A 14928-nucleotide genomic window follows, 5' to 3' on the forward strand; every position below is an offset into this window, starting at 1 on the left:
GCTTGACTATAACTTATATTTAAGTTAAGTCTTCTCTTTAAGGTCCTCTCATGCTCTAAGTTTCTAGGATGGCCCAGGTCTCATCTAAAGTTTGTGTCAAGGAGGGAAAAGCTAACAGGAATTGTTGGTGGAGTTAAAAAAAAAAAAAGATACTCCTCTCAAGTTGATAGGGATATATGGTTGCTGCTCCTTCATCTGTGACCCTACCAGACTGTGACTGCTTTCAGCTTCCACTCACTGAGTTGGTTAAGAGTGGATACTTAAATCTTAACCCTTAGCCAGTTACTGAAGTAAGAGAGATAGCATAGGACAGGGTTTTAGCATAGTCCTGTCATATTGTAGGTGCTCAACAAACATGAGCTATTTTATGTTTTTTACGTGGGCATTAATATGGTTTCTGACCTTATTCCATTATCTATATTTGAATTGTGTTAATTTTCTAGAAATTACATACAGTGGAAATACCATTTTCCTGAAAGCTTAAAATGTTTATGTATATAGCCTATAGATATAAAAATATACATATATAAAAATATACATTGAGAGAGAGAGGGAGAGAGAGAGAGCGAGCAGGGGAGAGGGGCAGAAGGAGAGAGAGAATCTTAAGCAGACTCCATACTCAGTGCAGAGCTGACACAGGGTATGGACCTGTGTCCATAAAGTAACTGTGTGTCCCACGACCCTGAGATCATGACCTGAGCCAAAATCAAGAGCCACGCGCTCAACCAACTGAGCCACCCCAGCGCCCCTTATTTATATATTTGTAAGCCTTAGGAGAAGACTGCAAGGGACCATTTAAAGGAGTTACAGTAATACACCTTAAAGCATAAATTAAAGAATATATATAAAATATACGTAGGGAATCAATTTGCTTTTATTTTTGTTTTATATTGTATCAAATAAATGTTCTTCCATTCCTCGAATCTGTAAATTTTGCTCAGGAGATACCTATTTGCCCTCATGTGTTCCCTCGATTTAACAGGTGTTAGCAGAAGTCACAGTAAGTGCTCAGGCTTCAGCCAAAGTCAAAAATGAAGTGCAGGAGGTGAAAGACAAAGCCCAAAAAATCGTGGATGAAATTGATAGTGAAAAAGTAAAAGCTGAGACCAAGCTGGAGGCAGCTAGACCGGCCCTGGAAGAAGCAGAGGCGGCCTTGAACGTGAGTGTGTGCTGTGACCCGCTCTCAGCACAAGTCCCAGCCAGAACCAGGTTTCATTCTGTGAAATTCACTGCAGGACTTCTAGAATCTGAAAACTGAATTGAATTCTTATGTGCTTTATAATCTCTGAGTCTGAAGACAAATGTTTCTGCTGGTTCAATTTTCTAAGTTCTAATTTTTTTTAAGTCTTCAGCCCCTATAACTTACTATTTTCGTTCCATAAATCAGCCTTCCATGAGATCTGAGAAATAATGGTGATTAACGGCCTAAGCAATAGCATAAGGGATTCAGATTATATAGAGAGCCTCCTCAGTTCCTCCAAAGCATCCCCTCCAGATTATATTACTTGCCCTTTAAAAATCTTCTTGTGGGGGCACCTGGGTGGCTCAGTCGGTTAAGCATCTGACTTCAGCTAGGTCATGATCTCGCAGTTCATGAGTGCAAGCCCCGTGTCAGGCTCTGTGCTGACAGCTCAGAGTCTGGAGCCTGCTTTGGATTCTGTGTCTCCCTCTCTGACCCCCGACCCCCACCCCCCCACTCGTGCTCTCTCTCTTTCTCAAAAATAAATAGACATTAAAAAAATTAAAACAAAATCTTCTTGTGGGTTCCAGTGGCTGTTGGGATAAGGTCCCCAGCTAGCCATCCACATCTGTGAGGCAACATGCAATTGTCTCTTGCGACCACCACTTCTTAAATACATGATCTGGCATAAATTTACTTTACTTTTTTGTGTCTCCATGGCGATTATAATTCCTCAGTGATCCTTGAAGGATCAATTTAAACATTAAAGGTAATGAATACAGTTTGCTGGGCACTTAGAAAGTACTGAGTAAATATCAGTGCTGCTGTTGGTACTGATAATCTGGCTCCTGTCTACCCCTTGAACTCTTCTGTCATTCTTTCTCTATACACGGTATGGTCCAGCCATGCAGAAACATCCGTAGGCTTCTGGAAGAATCGTGGTCTGTTTAAATGTCTCTTTCTCTGCCAGAAATGCTTTTCCTAACTTACATTGCCTAATAAGAGGCATTCTCCAGGACGAGGCTCATCCCTTCTGGAAAGTGTTCGACTCTTCTGGCTCTCCTTTGTTTCTCCTGTCACCTCTCTGCTTCTATCACGATGATAATCCTAGTTTAGGGTGATTATACTTTCTTTCTTTTCCTCCAAAGATTATGAGACAAGGTTATTTTTCTTTCTTTCTTTCTTTTTAAATGGGAGAATGCCTGTATTTGTTGAATGAATAGATTTATGATAATCATTTAATAAAATTGTGGCAAAGATCAGGACACATTCTCGACCCCCCACTCCCTTTAAGAATCCTACAGTAACCTACAAGACAGAGAAATCACTGAACAAATGATTCTTAGGCGATTTTATTGGTCATGTTATGTTCCAATCCTTCTTGCCTTGAATATCAGGTAATATTTTAAATCCAGCTCACAGATAGAAACTTTGAAAAGTATTTTTATAAGCCATATGTTTTAATAACTTCTCTTTTCTCCTTTGAATTTCTTCCCTTTGGATAGATAGGGCAGCCCTTAAAACAAAGACTGAAGGTTAGGTTTCTGATATTCAGAGCCTTCCTTCTCTTTTTTAATATCCACACAGAGTATGTGCTTTGAAGATGCAAGTTATCTAAATGTTACCCATCAATGAGGCGTGTTGCTCACAGAGGTCTGGGGTGGTGGGTAATGAATGGTAGGGATATTCTACAGCAATTATTTGAGGGCAACAGGAGAAAAAAGAATAAAAACAAACGGAAATCCCAAGATAACAATGAAAGAGCCATTATGCAAAAATTTTGGGATATAAACCTTTAAAGGGATAAGGTCAGGGGATGGGGAGAACATACATTTTAAAGTTTTATACTTTTGTTATTTAAAAGCATTAGATTCCTGTGTGATTATTAATACTGTTCAACAAAAAATACGTTGATTTCCTAATCCCAAATACAGACTATCAAACCAAATGATATTGCCACAGTCAGGAAACTTGCAAAGCCCCCGCATCTCATTATGAGAATCATGGACTGTGTTCTGCTACTATTTCAAAAGAAAATTGACCCTGTCACTATGGATCCAGAAAAACCTTGCTGCAAACCATCCTGGGGAGAGTCATTAAAAGTAAGTAAAAATCTTTGCAAGACCAATGAGATTCATCAGATGTCCCCAGTCCAGGACATTCAATATAGACCAGACAAGCTGGCAGGCAGTAATTGTGTAATGAAGAGTTTATCTTAAACTGCACCCCCTAAAGTATAAGTGGGGAAAGATTTTAAAGCCAAATGCCTTCTTTTTGTAAAAAGTGTCCAGAACCCGAGGCTAGCACTGGCATGGTCTTGATGTCAACCCAACTGAGTCTCTGAAAGGGAGCTTCCGTGGTTGGTGACATTCAGATGCACCCACTGGACGGGAAGCTCACATATCTTTTCTTCCTTACTCTTTTACCGTGGTAATGGGAAGACAATTTGCAGTTTACGGATTTAGGTCGACTGCTGTCAATCTTGATTTGTATGTTTAAGAGGGTGTCGGTTGTTACTTCTTTGGAAGAAACTTCAATTTCGAAATATATACTAACTCAGGAAGAAAGCATTGATTTTCTCCCAGAACATACAGGTTGTGCTACTATTTTTCAGTTAATGAGTGCAACAGGGTTCTTGTGGAGCCTTCAGCAGTTTCCCAAGGATACTATAAATGAAGAGACTGTTGAGTTGCTGCAGCCATATTTTAACATGGATGATTATTCTTTGGAAAATGCCAAAAAAGTCTGTGGGAATGTGGCTGGCCTGCTGTCCTGGACCCTTGCTATGGCCACATTTTATGGTGTCAACAGAGAGGTGTTGCCTCTGAAGGTAAGAGTTTCCCTCTGCCTCCTAGAAAATCAGTGTTCAGTAAAAATCAGTCATCAGTATTACTGCTATGAGAAGACAAAGCAAAGCAGCATTTTGACTAATAAAGATCTATGTCGCCATTTTGCTAAATGTTTCCTCTTTTCTTCATGTCTTCTTGTGGTTTCTCATTTTCTTTACATCTGTTACGTGTTTCTGGGCATCGCAGACAAGTAATCAAAGCCAGCTTGTTAACTTAAAGCAGGAAATGAATTCAGTGCAAGTAATAATTAAGCTGTCATAAAAGAAAACTTGCCATTTCTTTAAAGTTTAAAGAGATTAGGTTTGGAGATAGAATTTGATTACTAGATTCCAAACAAAGTTTATAGAAATTAAGGTCAACACCCAGAAATATTTGAAATTTAAAAAGAGGGGGAGGGTGGGGGCAACCCTTGTTTCTAAGAAACAAACGAACAAACAAAATTTTGAAAGATCGCTCACAAAAGAAGAGAAATCAGGATGTTGCAGACTTCCCACAACCCTAAATATTAGAATGTAATGGGGAGATATATGCAGAGTATTGAGGAAATTGCTGTGGTCCAAGAATTCAATAACTGGTCAAGCTGCCCTTCATGTATAAGGGAACAAAAAGACATTCTTAAGGATGCAGTTTAAGTACTGAGTGGTAAATACACACACACACACACACACACATGCACGCACTCCATGTATACAAGGGCAACCTGTTCTTCAGGTCAGAGGGAACAGAATGACATTCTCAAGAGTGCGAAGGATTCATAAAATACACAACCCAGATACATATTAACCTCCCGCCCCACCCCCACCATAAAGCTAAAAGAGGGGAAAGTGGTTGCTCTGTGGAATGGAAAATGATGAGCAGGTGGGCAGGGTGTTGTGGGTTTTCATAGTAAGCCTTATAAAAATGGCTGCCTTTTTTTTTTTTTTTTTTTTTAGTTTATTGATTTATTTTGCGAGAGATGGAGACAGCGAGATCAGGGGAGGGGCAGATAGAGAAGGAGAAAGAGAGAGAGAGAGAGATAGAGAATCCCAAGCAGGCTCCGCACTGCCAGCTCAGAGCCACATGCAGGGCTCAAACTCATGAAACTGTGAGATCATGACCTGAACTGAAATCAAGAGTTGGACACTTAACTGACTGAGCCACCCAGGTGGCCCTGAAGATGGCTGTCTTTTAAAACTGTGCGCAGGGCCGCCTGGGTGGCGCAGTCGGTTAAGCGTCCGACTTCAGCCAGGTCACGATCTCGCGGTCCGTGAGTTCAAGCCCCGCGTCAGGCTCTGGGTTGATGGCTCAGAGCCTGGAGCCTGTTTCCGATTCTGTGTCTCCCTCTCTCTCTGCCCCTCCCCCGTTCATGCTCTGTCTCTCTCTGTCCCAAAAATAAATAAACGTTGAAAAAAAAAAAAATAAAATAAAACTGTGTGCATAGGTAACTTTGAGAAAAATAGAAAAGAAGTTGAAAATAACTAGGTGGCTCAGGTCATGATCTCATGGTTTGTGAGTTCAATCCCTGCATCGGGCTCACTGATGTCAGCTTGGAGCCGACTTTGGATCCTCTATCCCCTTCTCTCTCTGCTCCTCCCCTGCTTGCACTTTCTCTTCCTCAAAAATAAACAAACATTTTTTTAAAAATAAAGTTTTAATAAAGGGAAATGATGAGAAAATGTAACCATCTACTCCAACAAAAAGATACCAAGGGATGTAGAATTTAAGAAAAAATGCACTTCTAAGAACAGAGTTAATTTTTACTAAAAATTGTGATCTACAGTGAGACTTAATTATAATTACGCTTTTTGTAATAAATAAGATGTTATCAAATAACAAAAAGCAAAATGCATTCATATTTTAAGTGGATATTAACACAGGTAGTATTGCAATTTGAGATTGTGCAGAAGGCTGGTTTTATGAGTGTGTGATCTGTGCACACAGGACTCTGTGTTTAGAAGGTCCGTGCTTGGCTTAATGGTCACTGTCACCCTCTTGAAGTTCTTAATTATTTAACAAGAGGCCCCACATTTTAATTTTGTACTGGGCCCTGCAAATTACGTAGCCAGTCTTTTGCAGCCATAAACTAGTAATTATATAGAGATTTTACACTTTATCATTTTTAAGGTTGAATAGCTACATTGAACTTTCTTGAATATGAACAAAGAATATGAAGTTATTTCTAGTGACCAAGAAACATTTACAAAAGTTGATCATACTCAGTGCTAAAAGAAGACTTTGATTCAGTTCCCAAAAGCAGAAATTGTCAAGGCCTCATTCTCTGATTATAAACAATAAGATTACACAGTTTTCATTAAAAAAAAAAAAATCCAGCCACTTCTTTTTAGAAAATGATGACAAAAAGCTAGTTACCAAAGCTTTTGTCATATGGCCCAATGGCACTTTCTTAGCTCTTAAATTAATTAAAGAAACTAAACACTCCAGAACATAATTGCTTATAAATATACATACACACAAAACTTAAGGAAAGTGGAATAGAACCCCCCCGCAAAAAAAACCATTAAAAGTTAGAGAAAAGTAGGGGCGCCTGGGTGGCTCAGTTGGTTAAGCGTCCGACTTCAGCTCAGGTCATGATCTCATGGCTCATGAGTTTGAGTCCCGTGTTGGGATCTGTGCTGACACCTCAGAGCCTGGAGCCTGCTTTGGATTCTGTGTCTCCCTCTCTCTTTGCCCCTCCCCAGCTCACACTCTGTCTCTGTCTCTGTCTCTGTCTCTCTCTCTCTCTCTCTGTCTCTCTCTCTCCTTCAAAAATAAATAAACATTAAAAAATAGAGAACAGTAGCAGAATTAAATAATTGGTGCTTTGCAGAAACAAAATATAAGATACATGTTGTTGGAAAATATAATCCAGAAGAAAATACATATATTCACAGATGCATAGATTTAAATAATTTTAAACACTTATATGTAAATACATGAGAAACTTTCAATTTAATAATATTAATAGTAATTTAATATTTTCTGTGAAAAGGGGCTAAATTTAGATAAATTAAACATTGGGAAAGAAAATGAGAATGTTATCAAAAAGCTTCTACCTCACAAGGCTTTAGGGCTATATTATTTTATTGATTCTTTTAAAGTTCTAAGAAACATATAATTCTCACTCGGTGCTGTAGGATGTAGAAAAAGATGGAACTCTACCATTACAGTAATTTCATTTCAAAATGTCTTTACGAAAGGAACAACCCAAAATGCTCACATGCCCAATAGCATTATTTATAATAATTTAAAATGGTGGGAGGGGATGTCAAAAATAGGGCAAAGGTTAAATAAATTATGATACATCAAAATAGTGTGATATTATGCAGCCATATTGCTAATGTCTATGAAAAAGTGTTTAAGGACATGTTTAAGGAGAAATGATTACACCATATTAAGTGGCAAAGAAAAAAACTAGAAAATGCCAGTTATCACCTTTTTAACACAATACTCACAGACTATCTCTGGGTAAAATCATGGGTAATTTCTATTCTCCTTTCTATACATTGCTGCATTTTTCATGTTTTCTGTATCAAACATGAATAATTAAAAGAAAAAATAGAACTTTAGTGAAATATCTCCAACACTCCAGCTGAACACACAGAAACAGATGACCTCAACATACCATCTTGGGCAAAAATTGTGTAATTCATGTTATTATTTACCAATTAAAACCATAAACAGAGGCACCTGGGTGGCTCAGTTGGTTAGGTGTCGACTTTGGCTTAGGTCATGATCTCGGATCATGAGTTCGAGCCCCGCATCAGGCTCTCTGCTGTCAGCACAGAGCCTCCTTTCAGTTCCTGTGTTCCTCTCTGTCTCTGTCCCTCCCCCGCTCATGTGCACTTTCTTTCTCTCTCAAAAATAAATTAAATTAAAAAAATTGTAAAGAAACAAAACAAAAACACAAATATTGGGCAGACTTAATACAAGTCCATACAATTACCTCTTCTTCCTTATAAGGCTAACCTGGCCAAGCAGGAGGGCCGCCTAGCAGTCGCCAATGCTGAGCTGGGGAAGGCACAGGAACTGCTGGATGAGAAACAAGCCGAGCTGGATAAAGTACAAGCAAAATTTGATGCAGCGATGAATGAGAAAATGGTGAGATTAAGTATACAAAATTATGGAAACAACGTATCAAAATTTTACACAAGTATGTGTTGTATTTGGAAATGAGGCATATGTTTACGACCAAAAAAAAAGTATTTACCTGATTGCCCTTCACTGGCTATGGCTACCTGTTTTCGATTTTTGACACTTTAAAGCTTTTTTTGTGTTTTTAATCATCATTTTCGGTAAGAGTAAGCTGCGATGTCATACCCTAAGGGGACTGATTTGGAGGTTAGAAAATTGGGTTTGAGATTCGGTGCAGAAACTTATTCACTACGCAGCTGGAGGCAACTGATGGAGCTTTATCTGTCAGATGGGGACCCTAACATGACCTCATGGGACAGGGGCCCCAGGAAAAAGAAAGCCCTGATCTGCACTGTTTGCTGATTTCTGTGGCATAGATACTCCCACCACTGCCAGTTTTAAGCTACTGATGCGCTGACAGTGAACACATGTTTGGAAACAGGTGCACAGCAGCGCACTCTCATATACTGTACTGTTACATGTTTAGCACTGTTACATACTGAGCCCTACTACATACCACCATGCAGGTGCAGTGCTGACTTGACCTGAAGCACATAGATAAGGCAAAAATGTAGCAAATAGTAAGGAGGTGATGGGTTTTTATTACTTGTTACCTTTGCTTTTAATATAGCTTAATTGTAAGCTTATATATATTTTTTCTTTTTTTAAATTTAATTTCAAGTTAGTTAACATACAGTGTGGTTTTGGTTTCAGTAGAACCCAGTGATTCATCTGTTACATATGACACCCAGTGCTCATCTCAACAAGTGCCTTCCTTAATGTGCATCATCCTTTTAACCCATTCCCCCTCCACCACCTCCCCTCCAGCAGCCCTCAGTTTTGTTCTCTGTATTTAAGAGTCTTTTTCGGTTTGTCTCTCTCTCTGTTTTTATCTTATTTTTTCCTTCCCTTCCCCTATGTTCATCTGTTTCTCAAATGCCACATATAAATGAAATCATAGGATGTGTTCAACACCATCCAAGTTTTCTGGAAATGTCATAATTGGCTCTTCTGAGTTGATAAAAGCTGGCTGCAGCACATCACTGTTGTGTAGAGTTTTTCTGAGGAAAAGTAAAAACACTTTGTAAACTTCCAAGAACTCAGAATTATCAAATCCAAGACTTAAAATGGTGTATTGTATTGATCTGATTGTGTTTTGAAATCACCGAATAGAAATACCGTATTAATTTATGTGATTCGGAGTCTCTCTTACAAAATCGCTTTCCTTGAAATTTCGCAAGATAAAATAACTATATGATGAAGTAATTACCAGAATTTAACATGTAAAGCTTCACTCACATTGCTTCTTCAGATTATATTTATTTTGCAAATTAGGAAATTCCCTCATATGTGTTTATGTGTGAATACAGTGAATGTTTGATTAAGCACTTAAGGAAGTTCTTTGAGACACTCTGCCTTTATGAATCCAGGATTTGCTAAATGATGCAGATATGTGCCGGAAAAAGATGCAGGCAGCTTCCACTCTCATCGATGGGCTGAGTGGAGAAAAGGTCCGATGGACCCAGCAAAGCAAAGAGTTCAAAGCCCAGGTTAACAGGTATAAACTTTGGCCTTTGCTATAATTGCTTTCCTTCTTAATCATCACTCCAAACACCACCTCTTTGTGACATTAGAGAAAATAAAATATATCTCCCCAGTGAAATGCTTCACTCCCTCATCTCCCTACCAACCATTTCTGAATCTCACAGCTTAAGTCACGCACTCTCAGTAAAACAAAGAGGGATGAAACGTTTGTGAAACACGTTTAATCTCAATTTTGGTTCAGCAGTGTGGGGTTTTAGTACAAGAGTTCTTCTGATACGGTTTGGCTTTTCCAGAACCATCTACATATGTTGTCCAGTTCTATACTCTTAATCTCAGTGACTTTGAACGTGTGGATCAGTGGTTTGCTCTAAATACAAGGCAGACTTGTGCTCGTGTCTGCTGGTGTCCTCAGAAAAGTGGAAGAGAGGGGAATGAGAGAGGAGTAGAGAATGGCAAGAAGTGGGAAGAACAGAGAGGGAACAAGACAGGGAGAAGAAAATAATTTTATTAAGACTGAATCTGAACAGGACCAAGGCATGGGAAAAGGATGCTTTTTTTTCCTCGGCATCAGGGCTCTGGACCTGCAGGCTTCAAGGAAGCGGTTCTCTTGTTCCTTGGTCTACACCAAATGTGGCCCTTCCTACCCGCATTTGGGTTTGGGGACTCCCTCTTGCATGGTCTCTCCATGTCTGGTTTCGAAGTGTTAAGCAGGAAGCAGAGAAGGATTTTGTCTAGTAACATGGACTAGTACGTGACCTTAATGGGAGAGCTCACATGTGTCAGGTGACTCACTTTGTCTCGTTTCCTAACAGACTTGTAGGTGACATTCTTCTGTGCACTGGATTCCTTTCCTACCTTGGTCCTTTCAATCAGATATTTAGGAACTATTTGCTTAAAGATCAGTGGGAGATAGAGCTGAGAGCTCGGAAGATTCCTTTCACCGAAAACCTGAATCTTATTTCAATGTTGGTGGACCCGCCAACCGTAAGTGTCACTTTCCTTATAATACTATTTGAATTTCAGTCTTATTTAGTAAGAAATCAAGGTACACCTAAGTTTTTTCCTTTTTTTTTTCATTTAATTGAAAAGATTGTTTTGAAAATGCTTAAGAGTTACTGAAAAAAACAACCACCTTTTTTTTTGTATAAAAGTTCCTTTCTGTTTAAGAAATCTTGCTTTTAAAATATTTTCAATTGCACTCCTGTGAACTAAAAGATCATTCGTGGGGGCGCCTGGCTGTCTCAGTCAGTGGAACGTGCACCTCTTGAGCTCTGGGTCTTGAGTTCGAACCCCACATTGGGGGTAGATTGCATAAAAAAATAAAATCTTCCAAAAAAAAAAAAAGATCCTTCATGAATTATAGGCTTGGTAATACTGAGTTCTTCTTATAACTTTCCATTATTTACACCACTCCTCTTAAGTCACACTCTCTTTCAAACATTTTAGGTGCTTATAGGCATTAGCTAGGCCGTAAGTACTGGTATTAACCTTCTTCCGATGATTAACCATCTTTTCGTAGTGTCCAACAGCATAGCACAACAGCCCTTTGTGGTATCACTGAGTGATGGCACGTCCCGCTGCACTAGCCTTCCTTGCTGGGAATTCGATGCCACTGTCAATTTTAAGTCTATCTTGCAGAGCTCCTATGGCATTAAGTGCTTTCCAGCCAATTTGTATTCATGAGCTGCTTTCTGATCTGTAAATATGTTCCCCAGTGGCTGTTTCCTGAGGGAAGTCATGCTATTAGTTTCATGTTATCTGCATTTAAAAGTTAAAAAAATTAATCTTTTCCAATTCAAACAATGTTCAACTGGTTGTTACAGGGACTAGATAATGTACTAAAGGTGCAATGGACACTGATGAGGCAAAGCAGGCCAGGATATTAATTATGACCTTTGGGGGCTGTTAGGATAATTTAATGAAGGTGGAAGCTGGTTGCTTCTTTGGATCCCAGGTGATCTTACTGACGGCATGGAGGCAGGCTGGCAATTCCCTTGTAATTCGGAAAGGAAATATATATTTTTAAGTTTGTTTGTTAATTAATTAACTAATTAATTTAAAAGTAATGTCTGCCCCCATCGTGGGGCTCAAACTCATGACCCCGAGATCAAGAGTTACACACTCTTCTGACCGAGCCAGCCAAGCACCCCAGGAAATATATATATATACATGTATATATATATTTTAAATGTTTATGCATTTATTTATTTGAGAGAGAGCAAGTGGGGAAGGGCAGAGAAGGAGAGAGAATCCCAAGCAGGCTCCGCACTGTCAGCTCAGAGCCTGACACAGGGCTCAATCTCATGAATGGTGAAATCATGACCTGAGCTGAAATCAAGAGTCCCATGCTTAATCAAATGAGCCACCCAAGTGCCCCGGAAATATATATATTTAAATCATTGATGAGCACCTGCGAATATAATACCTTATCTGTCATAAATTCTCTGCCTCCAGCTATACAAATCCTGCCCCCCATGTAAACAAAGCCAAAGGGCAGGAAGGAGAGTTTTCTGAGGTTTAACCCCTGGTGCTTATCTTTCCTGACAGGTCAATATTTCATCATCTCCACCAACTCCACCATCCACCTAGTCTTACTGTATTTTGAGCCCCTATGTCCTCTGCATGTTGAACTACAATGCTTCAAAAATTCATAGATTTTGTAATATTTCCTCATAAGTTTGAAGATATATAACATAAAGGACTAAACCCTGGTCTTGGGTTATTAGAGAAGGATTTGTTAGGTTGTAAATTTATTTTTTTAGGTGAATGTTATTTGGTTCATATTTACAAGTTTGAGTTTTTTTCTAGGTACCCATTGCATAGTCCCAATGGAAAAAAATATATATTCTAATATTAAATTATTTTAATATTGTGGCACTCTTAATTAATAATGAAAGCATTCTTGTTCTCCTCTGACTGGCCATATCCATTTCTTGTTATTTAGATTGGGGAGTGGGGGCTGCAGGGATTACCAGGAGATGACCTCTCCATTCAGAATGGCATCATTGTGACAAAGGCCACCAGATACCCACTCCTCATTGACCCACAAACTCAAGGCAAAACTTGGATTAAATCAAAGGAAAGAGAAAATGACTTGCAGGTATGTGCTTCTTGGTATATGGGAAAGCAATCTTAAGATCATGAAATTTCTCCTGAAATTTCAGCTGAATCTGCCAGTCATAAAGTTGTCATCTCTGTGACAATTGCTTGTTAATTTACACCCTTGAGTTTTATAACAGTGGTTTAGGGCAAGAGCTTGGATTATTTTTCCTTTTGGTTTCTCTCATGATGTTCTCTTCTCTCTGTCCCTTTCCTGGTTCTGTTGCCTTCGTCTGTGTTGGATATGGCTGTTATTCGGGGCTTTGGGCTTGGGCTTACAGGGAAGCAGTAAAAATAGAACTCCTGGCTCCTCGGTGTAAGGCGATTTGCACCAACCTAGCTCAGGCACTTGGTTCTCCACACCATCCTAGAGTCCAGTTTTGGACTTGAGGTCTAATAAGGTGTTAATTATAAGGTAGAGGTAAACAAGGGCAGGATTCCAGCATCTCAGGTTTACTGTCAATATTTTGGTTTAACTACCAATGTAGACTATTCACTGTTTCCCAGACAGTGTTCCCAGGGTTCTGAGTCTCCTGTCTCCATATTTTTGCTTAAACTATTCTACTAACCAGGGTGTCTTTCTTCACCCTGTTTCCCACTTCACTTATATCCCAGATAAATATCTTGAATGTTCTTCAAAGCCCACACCTCCAACACGGCCTTCATCAAGACTTCCCTGTGTCCCCAGTTTAATATAGCCTCTCCTAAATGCTCACAATGTCTTGTCTGGATTTCCAACATGAACTTAGAGTCTGTCTTTAATTCCTGTTCGTTGCCCATTTGTCTTTTATCTTTATCGTATCCTAAACTTCTTGCCGGCAAGGTTTATGGTTTTATGCCATCTTTGTATTTTCTGTACTGCTCTTTCAATAGGGTGGGGATTCTGATATTTATTGAACTTAAGTGGATTAATCAAAGTATAACATCATTACAAGGAAAAAAACAGAAAAATCATGTGATCATCTTGATAAATGCAGAAAAAGCACATGGTAAAATTCAACACCCATTTGTGATAAAACTTCCAAGAAACTAAGAATAAGAGGAATCTTCCCTTAATCACATAAAGAGCATCTACCAAAAGCCTACAACAAACATCATTTAATGGTAAAATATTGAAAGATTTCCTTCTGAGACGAGGGCTTCATTGACACCTGGGTGCTGCCTGGTGCTCAGAACACCTCTAAGATACTCCCATCTTACAGATACTCCAGAACACAATGCATCAGTCTGTTTACTTACAAACCCCAGAGAAATCCCAGACAGGGTCAGAGAGTATAAACGGAAGAGGAGTGTTAAGGGAAATGAAGCCAGTGGGAATGTAGCTTCAGAGGAGCTGTCTTCACAGAAGGAATGCATGGGTGGAGTAAACAGGAGCATTCCTACCCCTGAACTTTATTTCCTGGATCCATGCAGCTAGAACGTGTCCCCTGTTCCATCCCTCTTGCCTCTTCTGACTGTCCATCTCCCTACTCATCCTGTTCTTAATGTTCCTGATCATAGCTTTGTCTGTCCATTTTGGCATTAAGCTCCTTGATAGCCTTCGATAATGTCCTTTCTGCTGTTACCCAGTCCCAGGAATCTTCTCGAGGAAGTAATAGAAATATGCCACAGATACTTAATGTATTTTTAAAGACATTGACTGCTGGAATGTAAGATTGAACTATATTCTCCTTACTCAGGAGACATTATTTTTAAAATATGTGGATAAACACATGCGCGAGCACACATAAATGAAGACAGAATAAAACAAAAATAGTATTTCTTTTATTTGGGAAGGAAAACAGAATGAAAAATGAAACACTTTATAAATGAAAAACAAAACATGTATTGTATGCCTAGGACTACATTCTACCTTGGCAGCTTTGCCAAGATCACCTTCAACACCATCCCCAGAACCTTCAGCTCTGACTTCCAGAAAGAGAAGGTATTCATCAAGTTTCCCTATAAAGAATTCACTGACCACCTTGTAAAGACCCAATACCAGAGTATCTTTGCAGGTGATCCAGGCTCTGTTGGTAGCTACCACTTAGGGTTACTACACAAGAAAATAAAGTTAATTAAATATGAAATTATGACTCTAAGCCATTATTTCAAATTTATAAAAGGCATTGAAGTTGGCTAAAAGTTATCTTAAATAAATTGATA

General features: G+C 39.1%; 1 protein-coding gene across 1 annotated transcript in view; it reads left to right on the forward strand.

Annotated features, from left to right (window-relative positions):
• DNAH8 (dynein axonemal heavy chain 8) overlaps positions 1–14928 on the forward strand; it is a 338484-nt gene that overhangs the window by 221520 nt on the left and 102036 nt on the right. The window contains exons 69-75 of the mRNA XM_047860389.1: positions 983–1159; positions 3115–3282; positions 3795–4010; positions 7969–8106; positions 9570–9697; positions 10497–10668; positions 12629–12784. Of these exons, the coding sequence (XP_047716345.1) occupies positions 983–1159; positions 3115–3282; positions 3795–4010; positions 7969–8106; positions 9570–9697; positions 10497–10668; positions 12629–12784 (1155 nt within the window). The remainder of the gene's footprint in view (positions 1–982; positions 1160–3114; positions 3283–3794; positions 4011–7968; positions 8107–9569; positions 9698–10496; positions 10669–12628; positions 12785–14928) is intronic.

Source organism: Prionailurus viverrinus, chromosome B2 (assembly GCF_022837055.1).
Source record: "Prionailurus viverrinus isolate Anna chromosome B2, UM_Priviv_1.0, whole genome shotgun sequence".
NCBI lineage: Eukaryota > Metazoa > Chordata > Mammalia > Carnivora > Felidae > Prionailurus > Prionailurus viverrinus.